The sequence below is a fragment of the Macrosteles quadrilineatus genome, unplaced genomic scaffold (genome assembly GCF_028750875.1).
Source record: "Macrosteles quadrilineatus isolate MER2022 unplaced genomic scaffold, UCM_ALF_1.0 Scaffold_7__1_contigs__length_78375512, whole genome shotgun sequence".
Lineage (NCBI taxonomy): Eukaryota > Metazoa > Arthropoda > Insecta > Hemiptera > Cicadellidae > Macrosteles > Macrosteles quadrilineatus.
The window spans coordinates 5,580,197-5,594,363 of NW_026542600.1; the positions used below are offsets into that span (position 1 = coordinate 5,580,197).

Consider the following 14,167-nt stretch of genomic DNA (forward strand, 5'->3'; position numbering starts at 1 on the left):
TGACTTACTTTAGGTCTAAAGTTAACTGTTGGTCGTATGTTTCTTCGGCAATAGTAATGAACAAGTAGTAAACTAATATGTGACATACTTTCAGGTCAACTGTTGGTCTGATGTTTACTGAATCTTCGGTAATAGTAATACACAAGTAGTAAACTAATATTTGACATACTTTCAGGTCAACTGTTGGTCTGATGTTCAACGACATTTTACCAGAAGACCCTAAACTATACGACAAAATGAGACCACCAAAGAAGGACGGCAACCCAACCGTAGTTTACTTTCACGTTACAGTCATGGGCTTGGACTCCATTGACGAAAACTCCATGGTTTGTACAATAGAATATAAAAAAAGACTTTACAAGCCTCATAGCAATCACTGAATGTTCCCAACTCTTTTTAATCATTATTCAATTTCATTCTTCAATGAAAGAATAGAATAGAATAGAATCTTTTCTTTCTCCCCCTATACATAGTATAGGGAGAAAGTGTTGTTTTCGTCAAAGCTTTTTAGTTTGGATTATGGGTAAATATTTCGGTTTTAGGTACCCCGAACCCAAAAAGTGGTTTCCGTAGTAATGTCTGTGTGTGTGGGTGTGTACAGAGCCGCATAACACACATGTTCTCTGATTTGATGGAGTTTAGTATGTGGGTACTAAACTTTGGTACCTCCAGGCATTTTTACAAGTTTTTTGTATTTTGATTTTTAGTGGTAATTTCGCCATAAAACAACATAAAAATCTAATCTTCACAAAAACGTCCCAAACTATTTAACTAATATTAGGCCTAGTATGTAATTACCCTACATACATATATGTATATATATATATGTATTAGTATTAGTAATTGTTGTCCTTTTAACCCAAAATCAAACGCTACAAATCCCATTGCTGTAAATTACTGTCCAAAAGTTATTGCAAATTTTGTGATTTTCAACATAAAACATTATAGTTCCGCTATGTGACATTTTTAATTATAGTGTATAGTAATAGTGGTATATACCCAATGATAAATAATGTTGACAAGCTAATGGGAGAAAGGGTGTGTCAGATTGCTGATGCCGTTTATTTACTAATTTTATTTTTATTTTTTAAGATCGGTGACCTATTTTACCTTGCATTTGCACGTCCACATCAAACGTGGACCTGTTTACCTAACCCCCTCTACATTAACTCAAATTAATTGGCTCAAAGGCCTGATTGTCGACGTACAGAGCTGGGGAAAGGGGGTGAGCCGGTACAGTACAAACTGTTCAGTATGAATTGTACTGATACATTTTAAGTTAGAAATAAGGAATATAAGGCCTTTTTATGTTTCAATAACACGAGCCAATTAGTTTTGTTGATTTTTCACAACAGAACCAATACGTTTAAAGGTAACAATAACAACATATTCTGGCCTACTTAAGAAATCCGAACAACTATACAAAAAACCGTGGTTGTCTAACGAAAAAAAGGATCACTTGACAATACTACGGGGATTTTTGTTCACCACAATTTTAGTACCATAATAATTAATTAAAATAATAAATAAAACAATAAGGTGCTGATCAATTACATAAATAAACCTAATAGTTAGGCGCCATGACAAAATATCGTCCGACAACGTAGAGAAAAAGACAAAAGATTACACTAAAATCGGTTGATTAATGTACTGAAGATGATAGATTGTGGTAAATGTTCATCCACAAGCTCTGCCCTAGAGACACCAGCTGAATACAGAACCTTCTTTACGTTACTAAACATTAGCTTATGAAGATTAGTTATGTTAAAACTGTGCCCGATTTTCAGACATACGCTGCAGACATTTTCTTTGCTCAGACGTGGAAGGACAACAGACTAACGTTGCCTGAAAACATGACCTCAGAATATAGGTAGGGAATTCTTTCAACCACATAGATCACTACAAACAAGTTCCTTTTGCTTGGTGAGCCGTTTTAATTAGACGTATTTATTATTCATTTAATTACTTCTATTTAGTTTGTGGTCTTGGGTTTCCAACATTTATTTGTTGTAACCCAAACAAATTTAGTTATATAATTAATTGACTTTTCACCCTCTTTAAATACTGAAGTCTCTTTTTATGTGTAGGGATGTATATCGTTGGTATATTATGTTAGTGACCTCTGGGTGCACTAATACCGACTAAATGTTTTGAATGCAACGAAATTATATTTACATTAGGATATTACGATTAGTGGTTTCCATTTGGTTATGATACCATAAGAAAATAAATATTAAAAAGTTTATTTCTTTGGTTAAAATTGTGGAAAATCTTTTAACCACCCAAAAATTAAAAAGACAACACGCCCTATGCAATAGGCCTAAAACGGGCGGAACCAGCCTAAACACTGTACCTATTAGTCAACCAAACAAATAACGTAATTATAACGATTAATCGACAGGATGTTTATGTTTATTCAGATTGAATAAAAACTTGATGTTTCCAGATTATTGGAGGTAGAATGGCTCAAAAATATGTGGCGACCAGATTCCTTTTTCAAGAATGCCAAAGCGGTTACCTTCCAAACCATGACGATCCCGAATCACTACATGTGGCTGTACAAGGATAAGACCATCCTCTACATGGTCAAGTAAGGGAATTACTTTCTGTAATAAAATAGTTCATCACTTGGACCTAAAGTGTATCTTTACAACAACAGCTTCGAAAGCAAGGGACGGTCAAAAAGATACCGTTGGTCAGTGTGATGAGCTGTATTTTTATCATGCACTTTACTTTGTTAACAATTAACATACTGTATATTACAAAACCCACTTTTAAATCGGTTTAATTCCTCAATTCCCTAAGGTAAAAACTAACCTCTTCCTGAGAAGGTTTAACCCTTTAACTTTAACTCAATTTAAAACGATACTTCGCCTGCTTATTCTACAATTAATTATAATTTGCTTTAAAAATTCCAATTTATCTAGTTGACTTCCTCAGTTTTCTACGATTATACCTATATATGCCTACATTGTAGGTGCATTTAAATTGAATTTGGGATATAATCATGTAAAATAATTGGGTTTCGTATTGATTGTCCATTTAAATTCAAAATGAGCTGCAAAGTAGTATTTTTATTTATTATAAATTAGATATTCGTATATTATTTACGATTAACAAATTCGGAACACAATTTTAAATAAAAAAATAGTTTCAATTTTTGACATAAACTTGTTTACCATTCACAGATTGACGCTGACTCTATCCTGTGCTATGAACTTCATGATCTATCCCCACGATACACAAGAATGTAAATTACAAATGGAGAGTCGTAAGTTATTACAATACAACCTATAGTAGTTATCTTTACCTACTTTAGTAGCTATAGTAGCTATTACATTTAGTGAATCAGACTCCATTGGCTGCATGGGCAAAAATTATATAGTTAAACTGTTAACTAGTTTAAATGAAACAGTCAAAATTAAATAGTTATAAGTTTGTTACTAATTTGAAATAATAACTCCGCCAATATATATGAATTCATATATATTGGCGGAGTTATTATTTCAAATTAGTATTAATTCCAATATAAACAGTTCTTCCTGAAGATAAGTTTGTTAGATTGTCTAGGTTTACCATATCACCGGAATATACCCCCGGATATTACGCAATTTAATCGGAAGATTTTGATTTAAGAAATTTTAAAAATATAACAAAAATCTCCTCTTTTTGGCTTTTATACCAATATTGCATTGCATTTAATATAAACATATCTCAATCCCGAATTCTAGTAAATTAGAATTTGGCTTCTTAGTTCTAAAACAAACATTTAGGGGCGGTTCACGAGCTCGGGACTTCATAGTCCGCGACCAGACGCTGGTCCCGGACTATATAAGCGACGACCAAAAAATGGGTTCACGAGTCAGAGCCTAATGATGTGAAAGCCGGGCCCAGTGTAGGTCGAGACCAAATCCGTAGCAGAGCCTATTGACAGGGATTCGCAGGGAATTTCTGTTGAGCAGTTGGTATCAACCAGTAACAGCAGTCTGGAAACGCATGTGAAGCCACTGCTGTTGACATACCCACTTCCATACAATAGGATGATCGTGAAAAATGGCTTAACCAAAACGTCCAAAACTATTATTTTTCTCGTATTTCATTGCCCCAATGCTCGCCTATGATAATCTATCTAAGTTTATTGATTTATAAATACAACAATCCACGTTTGTATGGAATCAGATCATGGAAGTCTTTAGTGAAATATATTTTTCTGTGTGCATTATTATAATTCAATTAAGATGCATGACATAAAATAACCGGGTAGGCCTATTTATAACCGGATGAATGCCTATTTTGCATAAATGCCCGATAATTAAGGATGGTGATTTTTGGATAGGATAATTTTAATTATACTTATTATTTAAATGGTACAATTATTGAAACTAAAATGTATTTAGAGGTACTGATTATTAGATATAAAAATCGTATGTGTGTGCTGGATTTAATCGTGGCTGTAACCTAAGAATATTCTCTCCGTTATTCTTAGTCTTAATTCATTGCTCCGTACCACATTAGCCTGATATATTCCTGTTCACTGATAAAGCATTTCAATCCTGGATCCAGGTGTATATTTATCGGGCTATCAATAATTATTGATGCTATATAGCAAAAGGTGTTCGCTATGCAGAGTAAATCAGATCACCCGTGCACAACGGTTTGGTCCAACAAGCGTTAAAAAACTACCCTTTTTATTGAAAACCCACCATTTCAATTTTTTGTGGGTTACAATTTTAAAATGTGACTTAGGCACTTTTCTTTCAATGTTTGGATCACTGAAAGTGCAAATAAACACTCGAAAAGTAATTTAAAAAATTAAAGTTAAGAAAGTTACAATTTTCGAAGTAAGACGTTTTTTTAAAGTAAGGAGTGCGATTTTCGAAAAACGAAGAGTGTCTTATAGAAAATTTGATTTATGACTGTGAATATTCTTTCAAATCTTTGTTAGTACAGTTTTCGAGCTACAGCCGTAAAAAAATGTGTTTTCTAAAAAAAAGGAGATTTGAGATAATTTGGGGGGATGTAATTTTTTTCTGGGTGGTTTGGGACCGAAACGGACCTCCACAAAAAATTCAGATCCCTAGCTATTCTAGAAGTGGTAAACATTTGTATACCTGATCAGTGAGTCAGTGATTTACACAAGCGATTGTATACCCCGTTGTATGTGCACGTGTGGTCTGACTCGCCCTGTATTAGTAAAAACACCACTGATTCGACCGTTCCCTTGTACTGTAAATGTAAAGAATGCATCTAGTGTCACTGAACTGTTTCAGTTTCTCACACAACGGACGATATGATATTCCAGTGGGACCCTGATGTCCCGCTTGTGGTTGATGAGAATATTGAACTCCCTCAACTCCAGCTGGTCAAGAACTACACAGCCGACTGCACCCAAGTATACTCCACTGGTAAGTCACTTAAATGTTTTTGGTGTTATTGGGATTCACGAACCTTCGTTTAAGAATACTAATATTTTAAACCCTGTTTACACATTGGAAACCGTGGAGTCCGGTCTTCTGGAGATCATGTCGTTTTTTAACTTGCGAAAATTCGATCCGTCGTGACGTGTCGGATGCGTTGCAGCACTCCATCTTCGGGGCAAGTTAAAATTTAAGTATTTGAGTTAGGGTTGAGTGGTAGCTTCAAGGTCCAAAGAGAAAGGGAAACGGTTTTTTCTATGTCGTTATTTTACTAACGGTTTGCCACAGGAGAACAGAAAGTCGCAGAGTAATTAATTTAAAATACAGTTTTTTGGTTTTTTTTTCTCCAGCAACAGTTACGATAATTTAAATTTAATATCTCATTTAATATCTCATTTAATATCTCATTTTGGTCTGAAATATGTCTACGGAGTTTTAATCTTTAAGTATTTTTGCAGGTAACTTTACATGCCTGGAGGTGGTGTTTGTGCTCAAACGACGGCTGGGTTACTACCTCTTCCATACATACATACCAACCTGTCTCATAGTTATCATGTCGGTAAGTTATCCTATTCTATTGACCATGGCCAGTATATGGAATATTATCTGTTGGTTTTATCCTGTATCACTGGCACGAGGAGGGAGTAGAGGAACACACGGAGGTAATAAAAGCCACCTCCCACTCTCCCTCTAACCTCTACCTATATCTCTACTTCCACATTCACCTCCACATTTCTACGTGCACATTTACCTCTACCTCAATATTTACCTCTAACTTCAGATTTATCTCCACCTCTACCTCTTCCTCTACTTCCACCTTCACCTCCACATCTCTACGTCCACATTCACCTCTACCTCAATATTTACCTCTAACTTCAGCTTTATCTCTACCTCTACCTCTACCTATATCTCTACTTCCACATTCACCTCCACATTTCTACGTGCACATTTACCTCTACCTCAATATTTACCTCTAACTTCAGATTTATCTCCACCTCTACCTCTTCCTCTACTTCCACCTTCACCTCCACATCTCTACGTCCAAATTCACCTCTATATCAATATTTACCTCCAACTTCAGCGTTATCTCTACCTCTACCTCTTCACTATGCACCTACAGTATTAGGCCTTGCAACAAGGTGTGCACTTATGTGTAAGCCCCTGCTTTAATAATCCATTGACTATTCCAGTGGGTGTCTTTCTGGATCAAACCCGAGGCTGCCCCAGCGAGAGTGACCCTAGGGGTGACATCCCTGCTGACTCTTTCTACTCAACACGCCAAGTCTCAGGCGTCGCTTCCTCCTGTCTCCTATCTAAAGGCAGTCGATGCTTTTATGTCAGCCTGTACCGTGTAGGTACTTCACCAACAAGTAGCTATGTATCACACGTACAAATTTGATTTAAACTATAGGCTATGAACTTTATTTAAGAGATTCGTAAATTTAATCATGGCAGTCATTTTGTTTTTATGTTTACAATGTTTAAGATCCTAAAGACGCTTTAGTTGATAAACTATGCCTATTTTATTTAATTATTTAGTATCCTTTAGGATTTTAACCATTTAAAAAATTGAAAATGAAATGGGCGCTATTTTTAATTTTACATTAGAATATCCATAACTAGATCATTTATCAACCGTAGAATTGGATTTGAATTAAGTCGTGCTTTAACATAACATACATAATATACATGCATAATGATGATAATGATAATGACATGCTTAATTTTGGTTTAAAATCATGTTTTCATGAAATTTAACTTTGGTATATTCAAAAGGCCACCATTTTGAAGGTTATAAAATTTTATACACAAATTTAGACTTTTAGGAACAATTACGTTGAAGATTACCAAGTTTCATGAAATATAACGAAGAGGCTTTGAGTTATTATAATATTTTTGTAAAACTGCAAAATGGAGGATTATGACTGAAACAAGCGGAAGTAAAAAATAATAATAAATAGCATTTTCGACTCATTTTAGCGAATTTCCCTATAGGGAAGTAGCTATTACCGTAGGTGGCACGGTAAGACCTAGACCCGGGACCGATTTACTTTTTAATTTTGATGTCCCCAGAGGCCAAAAACACCATTCGTTCAAATTTATATATATATATATAGACTTATATATACGTCCGTGAACGCGATAACTTGAGTAATTTTTGTCCGATTTTTATGAAATTTGGTTTAAAGGTGTAAAGCGGGATAAACTTGAATGAGTTCGCGAACCAGCATGATCGGACAGTAGAAACGGGGCTTTACGGGGGATTTTATGGGGTAAAAATTGGTTTGTCTCACTTTTGACCCTCAAAACACAAAATTTCCCAATTTCTCTTTAGACCTTTTTAAAGAGCTTAAAAAACAATGAATTTAGGGCCTACTACTACTAAACTGTATTGTACTGTATTGTACTGTACTGTGTGTGTACTGGGTATTTTTGTTACTATTCATCGAACAAAAATACTTTCATATGAAAGTATTTTTGTTCGATTAATAGTAACGGAGAAAATTAAAAAAATTTAAATTTAAAATTCCCATGTTATTCTTATGGAGAATATTGTCAAATATAGTTTGCTTGTTTATGGATATATTTTGTATTTTGATCAAATTTATTTATTTTGTACTAAGCTATCAATATTTTACAAAAAAACACACTTTATTAGTTTCCTTGTAGCAGCAAACCTAGGTACTCGTTAAACCTAATGTTATTAAAATATATTTAATTGAAAATCAATTAAGACAAATGGAAATTCGCTTAGTCGGCAGGTTTGCTGCGGCGGGGGTATTTTGGTTATGATTGGTTCTGCAGAGCCCGCTACGTATATCGTGTGACACCCTGTATATGTGTCCGTTAGCACGATACCTTGAGTAAAAATCGTCCGATTTTGATGAAACTCGGTACAAACGAGTAAACTTCCGAACCAGCATGATGTATGGGGACGTGGTTACGTGGGGCACGGGGCATTTTTACGTGGCAAAAATTGGGTTTTCCTATTTCAACCCACCAAAAAAAGTTGTACAATTTATTTATAATCTAGTTTGTAGAGCTTAAAATTAAAATAATTTAGTATAATGAAGCGTTATTTTATGCCTCATGTCTTTGGATAACATTTCAAATTTGTAAATTTAATATTCCTACGTTTTTCTTATGGAGAATAAATAAACCATTTTACAGTATTTTGCTTGTTTAGGGATTTATTTTGGTAAAATTATACAAGTTTGTCCAATTCATACTAAGCTATTAACATTTCAACAAAAGTAGTGAACCTAAATACTCATAAAACTAATGCTATTTAAATAGGAAATAAATCCGACATGTGCATAAGGAAATATTTTAGTGAAAATTTAACCAGGTAAATTATGGAAACTCGCTTAGTCTGCAGGTTTGCTGCGGCGGGGGAATCGTATCTTAGTTTTCCCTGTGGTCTTTTGGCGTGTAAACTCAGTACACCTAACAATTGATTAGTTATATTTGAGTTTATTTTATAGAAAAACTGATTTACGATTTCCCCCCTTAAACCGTAACTGAGTTACATCAACATTCAATTTTAATAATTGACTACTACTACTTTGTCTCCAAAGTTTAATGTTTACTTCCTTTTGGGTTTTATATTTGATCTGCGTTGAACCCCTTAAACAGACCAGAAATGTGTTTTCATGTAGTTTTTTAACTGCAATTAAACTGTTACTGAAGTATAATGTAACTAATACTTTACTTTAATACTTTAATCTGAAATGGTGAACATACAAAGTGGGTATTTTAAGCCAAGTAAGAATGGAGATGAGTGTACTTCACCTCCTGATCACATCTTTCCGGGGCCGTTTTTAATTGCACGGAATATATTTTGTCACCTTCAATAGTTTCAACGCAGGGACGCAGTACATATATGTTTTGCGGGTCAGTCTACCAGCAGAAGTCGTTATTGCTGTTACATGTTTGAATATTGATTTCTCTAAAATTTCGTTCCAAACTATTTTAGCTTAAAACACAAATAATAATTTAGTATACTAAAGTGTTGGAAATTGAGTAATTTTTTATATAGTACAAATTCAAGATTAATCAACATCAAATTTAATTATTTGTTAGTCTTTGTTTTTTATTAACAGATGTTTCATGTTTTAATTTATAAAATGAACGAGAAGAGTTGTTGTAAGAATTTTAAGGGAACACAACAATTTAGTAAAAGAGAAATGTTTAATTATTTGTTAATGTTTCAGAATTAAACCAGTTTGTTTATATATAATATTGGAAAAGTTCTTTTTATTTAATTTTTAGTTTTTTATATACACGAGTTCTAACACTAAATAATTTTTAGCGAATTTCCCATATAGGGAATAAGCTATTACCGTAGTACTCATGGTAAGACCTGGACGCGGGACCAATTTTTTTTTTCGTTTTGAGGTCCCTAGAGGCCAAAAACACCATCCGTTCAAATTCATATATATATATATATATATTTATATATTTATATATTTATATATTTATATATATATATATATATATATATATATGTGTCCGTCAGCACGATAACTCGAGCAAAAATGATCCGATTTTGATGAAATTTGGTACAAACGTGTAAACCTACGTTTATTCGAACGAGTTCGCGATCCAGCACGATCGGACCATGGGAACGGGTGTTTACGGGGGGTTTTATGGGGTAAAAATAGGTTTTTCCCATTTTTGACCCAAAAAACTTAAAATTTTGCAATTTATTTCCAAACCATTTTGTAGAGCTTAAAAAAACAAATAATTTAGTATATTATTGAAGCGTTATTATGCGCCTAACGGTTACAGAGAAAATTCCAAAAAATTGTAAATTTAAAATTCCCATGTTATTCTTATGGAGAATAAGTTAACTGTTGTAGTTTGCTTGTTTATGAACATATTTTGATCAAATTTGGAAAATGTTTTTATTTCTTACTAACTATTAACATTTTACAAAAAAAAAAACAATTTTACCCTCCCTGATGCAGCAAACCTAAGTACTTGTTAAACTAATTCTATTTAAATCGGGAATAAATGTTATATTTTTAAGTAGACATTTCAGTGTAAATCCAATCAGTCAAATGGAAATTCGCTTAGTCTGCAGGTTTGCTGCGGCGGGGGTATTTAAATTAATAACAGTAACGCAGAAAATTCCAAAAATTATAAATTAAACTTCCCATGTTATTTGTACGGAGAATAAACTGTTCTAGTTTGCTCTTTTATGGACATATTTTAATCGAATTTGGCAAATTTGTTTGTATAATACTAAACTATCAAATTGCCAATTAAAAAAACACACACCTTATTACCTTCCTTGTAGCAGCAAACCTAATTACTTATTAAAATTAGGGTTATTTAAATAGGTAATAAATATGACGATTTTAATGGGAAATGTTACAAGCTCAAACACTTTTAATCATCTCAATATTTTAACAATTTAATACTACTAAATTCAAAATGGACCACGAAAACAACAATTCTATATATTTCCTTGATGTAACAGTTACAAAAAACAATGATGCAACAATAGATGCAACAATAGATGATATACAGAAACCCCAATCAAACCGATCTCGTCTTACTGTACCATTGAATGTGTGTGATATTAACCTATCAACGTAGTCTCATACTACAGTATGTTCCTTGATGTTGCAGATTTGTGTTCATGGCGCTCATGGAGTACTGTCTAGTTAATATTGTTTTGGGAGACTCTGACTTACCTCCAAAGCCCACGGAGGTCCTCAAACCAGACAAGATCTTCGACCTTGCTGCTAAGGTAATGTATCATCAACATGTACATTGAGTCCCGTACGAGAGTTTATATTTTAGTTATTATTTATTTAGTTATTTTTGTTTTACAATTACATTTATTTGCTACCTGAGGGCCAACTTATACAAATACTTTGTTTGTTTGTGGCAGCGAATATTCTGCAGATTTTATCTGCAACTGAAGACTGTGCTCCTGTCTGACTGACCATTATGCATACTGAGAGTAAGGTCTGAAAGCAATTATTGGCTAGGATATAAACTGTATTTAAACGTCCACTTTTGCAGCTGCTAGAAAGTTCTCACCCGATACGAGGGAAACTTTCTCTAATATGTTTTCTGAAGTTTTTGCTTGTGATAACCCAAACCCTGCAATTGTATCCATCTAATGTATATATTATAGCTCCCTCTTCCAGGCCTTTTTTTATCAAATCCCAGAAGTCTCTGCTAATTGAAGGTGTTCCCTCAGTGCCTTACACTGATCCCCCAAACACCTGGCTCCAAGGGAACCAACTTGATTGGGAATATTTTCAGTTTTCCAGCACTTCACACCCCAACCCACATCTCCTCTCTTCCCAAGTCTACGGGATTAGTTACCCGTAACTAAGGCTTTCTCTATTCTCATACCATTTCAAACCTTGGAAGCCATTTTTTATTCTTCAGTTTCTGCTACCCTTTTCAATTGAGGTAAAATTATTTTCCATGCTTTTGAAGTGAAATGCTCTCAACCTGGTGGGGTCACATTTCACTTGCAATTCAATTTGTATTTGTTTCGTCAAGGAATCTGTGGATGTGGCGTGCCACCTAGACCATCCCAAGCACAACGGACTGTGGATGTGCGGTTATTTAGTGGTTGTTGTAGTGTTGTTTGTCCTAGGAGAACGCTCGCCTATTGACCGGACAACCGGCCGTGCCACCTAGACCATCCCAAGCACAACGGACTGTGGATGTGCGGTTATTTAGTGGTTGTTGTAGTGTTGTTTGTCCTAGGAGAACGCTCGCCTATTGACCGGACAACCGGCCGTGCCACCTAGACCATCCCAAGCACAACGGACTGTGGATGTGCGGTTATTTAGTGGTTGTTGTAATGTTGTTTGTCCTAGGAGAACGCTCGCCTATTGACCGGACAACCGGCCGTGCCACCTAGACCATCCCAAGCACAACGGACTGTGGATGTGCGGTTATTTAGTGGTTGTTGTAGTGTTGTTTGTCCTAGGAGAACGCTCGCCTATTGACCGGACAACCGGCCGTGCCACCTAGACCATCCCAAGCACAACGGACTGTGGATGTGCGGTTATTTAGTGGTTGTTGTAATGTTGTTTGTCCTAGGAGAACGCTCGCCTATTGACCGGACAACCGGCCGTGCCACCTAGACCATCCCAAGCACAACGGACTGTGGATGTGCGGTTATTTAGTGGTTGTTGTAGTGTTGTTTGTCCTAGGAGAACGCTCGCCTATTGACCGGACAACCGGCCGTGCCACCTAGACCATCCCAAGCACAACGGAATCGCACCCGAGCCATCAACATAGACAGATTTTCTAGAGTCTTCTTCCCGCTTCTTTTCTTCATTCTTAATTGTTCCTACTGGATAAAGTTTGCTGAGTTCTTGTAATTAATTGCAGATCTTCTGCTGTAACCTCGATTTTGTTATAAATAAGTAACAAATAACGATTTTGTACATAATTTGTAATTTTGCATTCGTACCATGGCAGAACTTTGTAAATAGATGCTTTTGTAACATATCGATTAAGTGTAATATTAAGTATTTGCGATTCGAGGCTTGTCTCTGCCATTCAGCAAAGACACTGTAGACTTAAGTGCTTATCTTAACTGTCAACAATTATAGGTTATAATGTTCATGTTTTATGTTTTTGTTATTTCTCATAATTAAATTTCATAATATGAGTAGTTGATACGTACGAAATTGCCTCTTAATTGCTCTGCACCAAACAAATACTGGACGATTTTACGGGCGAGAATTGTATTTCACAGAGTAATATTATTATTACTATTCATTTTACCCCGAAAACCATTTCGGAATTGTAATAAGTAGAGTTAGTAAGTAAACTTATACTTTGAGCTTAACCAGATAAACTTAATGTAGCAGGTGCACATTTTGAATTATGTATTGCTATTTAGTAAAACTGCGCTGTATATAGTTATCACAGGGTTTCTCAAACTAGGGGCTAAAGGCTAAAGGTATTTAAAGAATATGTATTACAAAACTGTTTTCTTAAACAGCTAATGGAAATATTAACAAATTGACAAATGGCTGGTTCAACATCACGAAACATCTCAAGGAATGTTTTAGATCTAATAAATCCAAATTTCTGACATATACCACTATGACAAAACGGCGAATCATAATTTTGGGTAAATCCTTTAAAAGCATATCCCAATATGACACACAAACTTAAGCGACAATTTATAAGCATTTTTAGTGTGAATGAGTGTTTCTTTTTTATGTGGAATAGAAATAAATTTATTTGACAAAATTTCTAGGTCTTGCTGGAAGAACTTAGTGTGATCCTAGTAAAAACACGAACCAGTTTGAAAATACACTTCATTGATCTCTATAAAACTTTATTTACAATACTTGTTCAACTTAAATTTAAATTTGTACTATTGTTTTGTAACAGTGAAAATAAATATTTAGCTTTCAACGCAGTAGGCTACTTGTATTTTCTCATTGACAAACATTTTAGTGTGTAATGGGAGGGGGGGGGGCACTTGAATATTTTTTTTATTTAGGGTGGGCTGCTCAAATACAAAAATGTTCGGGAATCCCTCAGTTAGAAGGATATTTTTTTTGCAATATATGTATAAATAGCTTTATACAGGATGGAAATACGTTTGAAAAAATACAGTTAGTGCTTCCAGTAAAGTCTCTGTTTACCAAATGGATGTGCCAGATTTAAATTTATGGTTAAGATATTGAGAAATGTTACTTATGAGTTTTCTGTAGACCTTAAAATAAGATTATGTTAAAACACATAGTATT

The 14,167-nt window shown here is 34.6% G+C and overlaps 1 protein-coding gene across 7 annotated transcripts in view; it reads left to right on the forward strand.

Annotated features, from left to right (window-relative positions):
* The window catches only part of LOC128998014 (glycine receptor subunit alpha-2-like), a 33,579-nt gene extending 19,724 nt beyond the window's left edge, over positions 1 to 13,855 (forward strand). For 5 of the 7 annotated variants that reach the window (XM_054423939.1, XM_054423935.1, XM_054423938.1 and 2 more), the window contains 9 exons: positions 176 to 326; positions 1,788 to 1,870; positions 2,447 to 2,590; positions 3,189 to 3,271; positions 5,271 to 5,405; positions 5,876 to 5,976; positions 6,608 to 6,768; positions 11,055 to 11,175; positions 12,611 to 13,855. In XM_054423939.1, the coding sequence (XP_054279914.1) occupies positions 176 to 326; positions 1,788 to 1,870; positions 2,447 to 2,590; positions 3,189 to 3,271; positions 5,271 to 5,405; positions 5,876 to 5,976; positions 6,608 to 6,768; positions 11,055 to 11,175; positions 12,611 to 12,778 (1,147 nt within the window). In that variant the 3' untranslated portion in view covers positions 12,779 to 13,855. Of the gene's footprint in view, positions 1 to 175; positions 327 to 1,787; positions 1,871 to 2,446; positions 2,591 to 3,188; positions 3,272 to 5,270; positions 5,406 to 5,875; positions 5,977 to 6,607; positions 6,769 to 11,054; positions 11,176 to 12,042 lie in introns of all 7 variants that reach the window. The other 2 variants (XM_054423940.1, XM_054423941.1) reach the window with 2 other exon arrangements.
* The last annotated feature ends 312 nt before the right edge of the window (positions 13,856 to 14,167 follow it).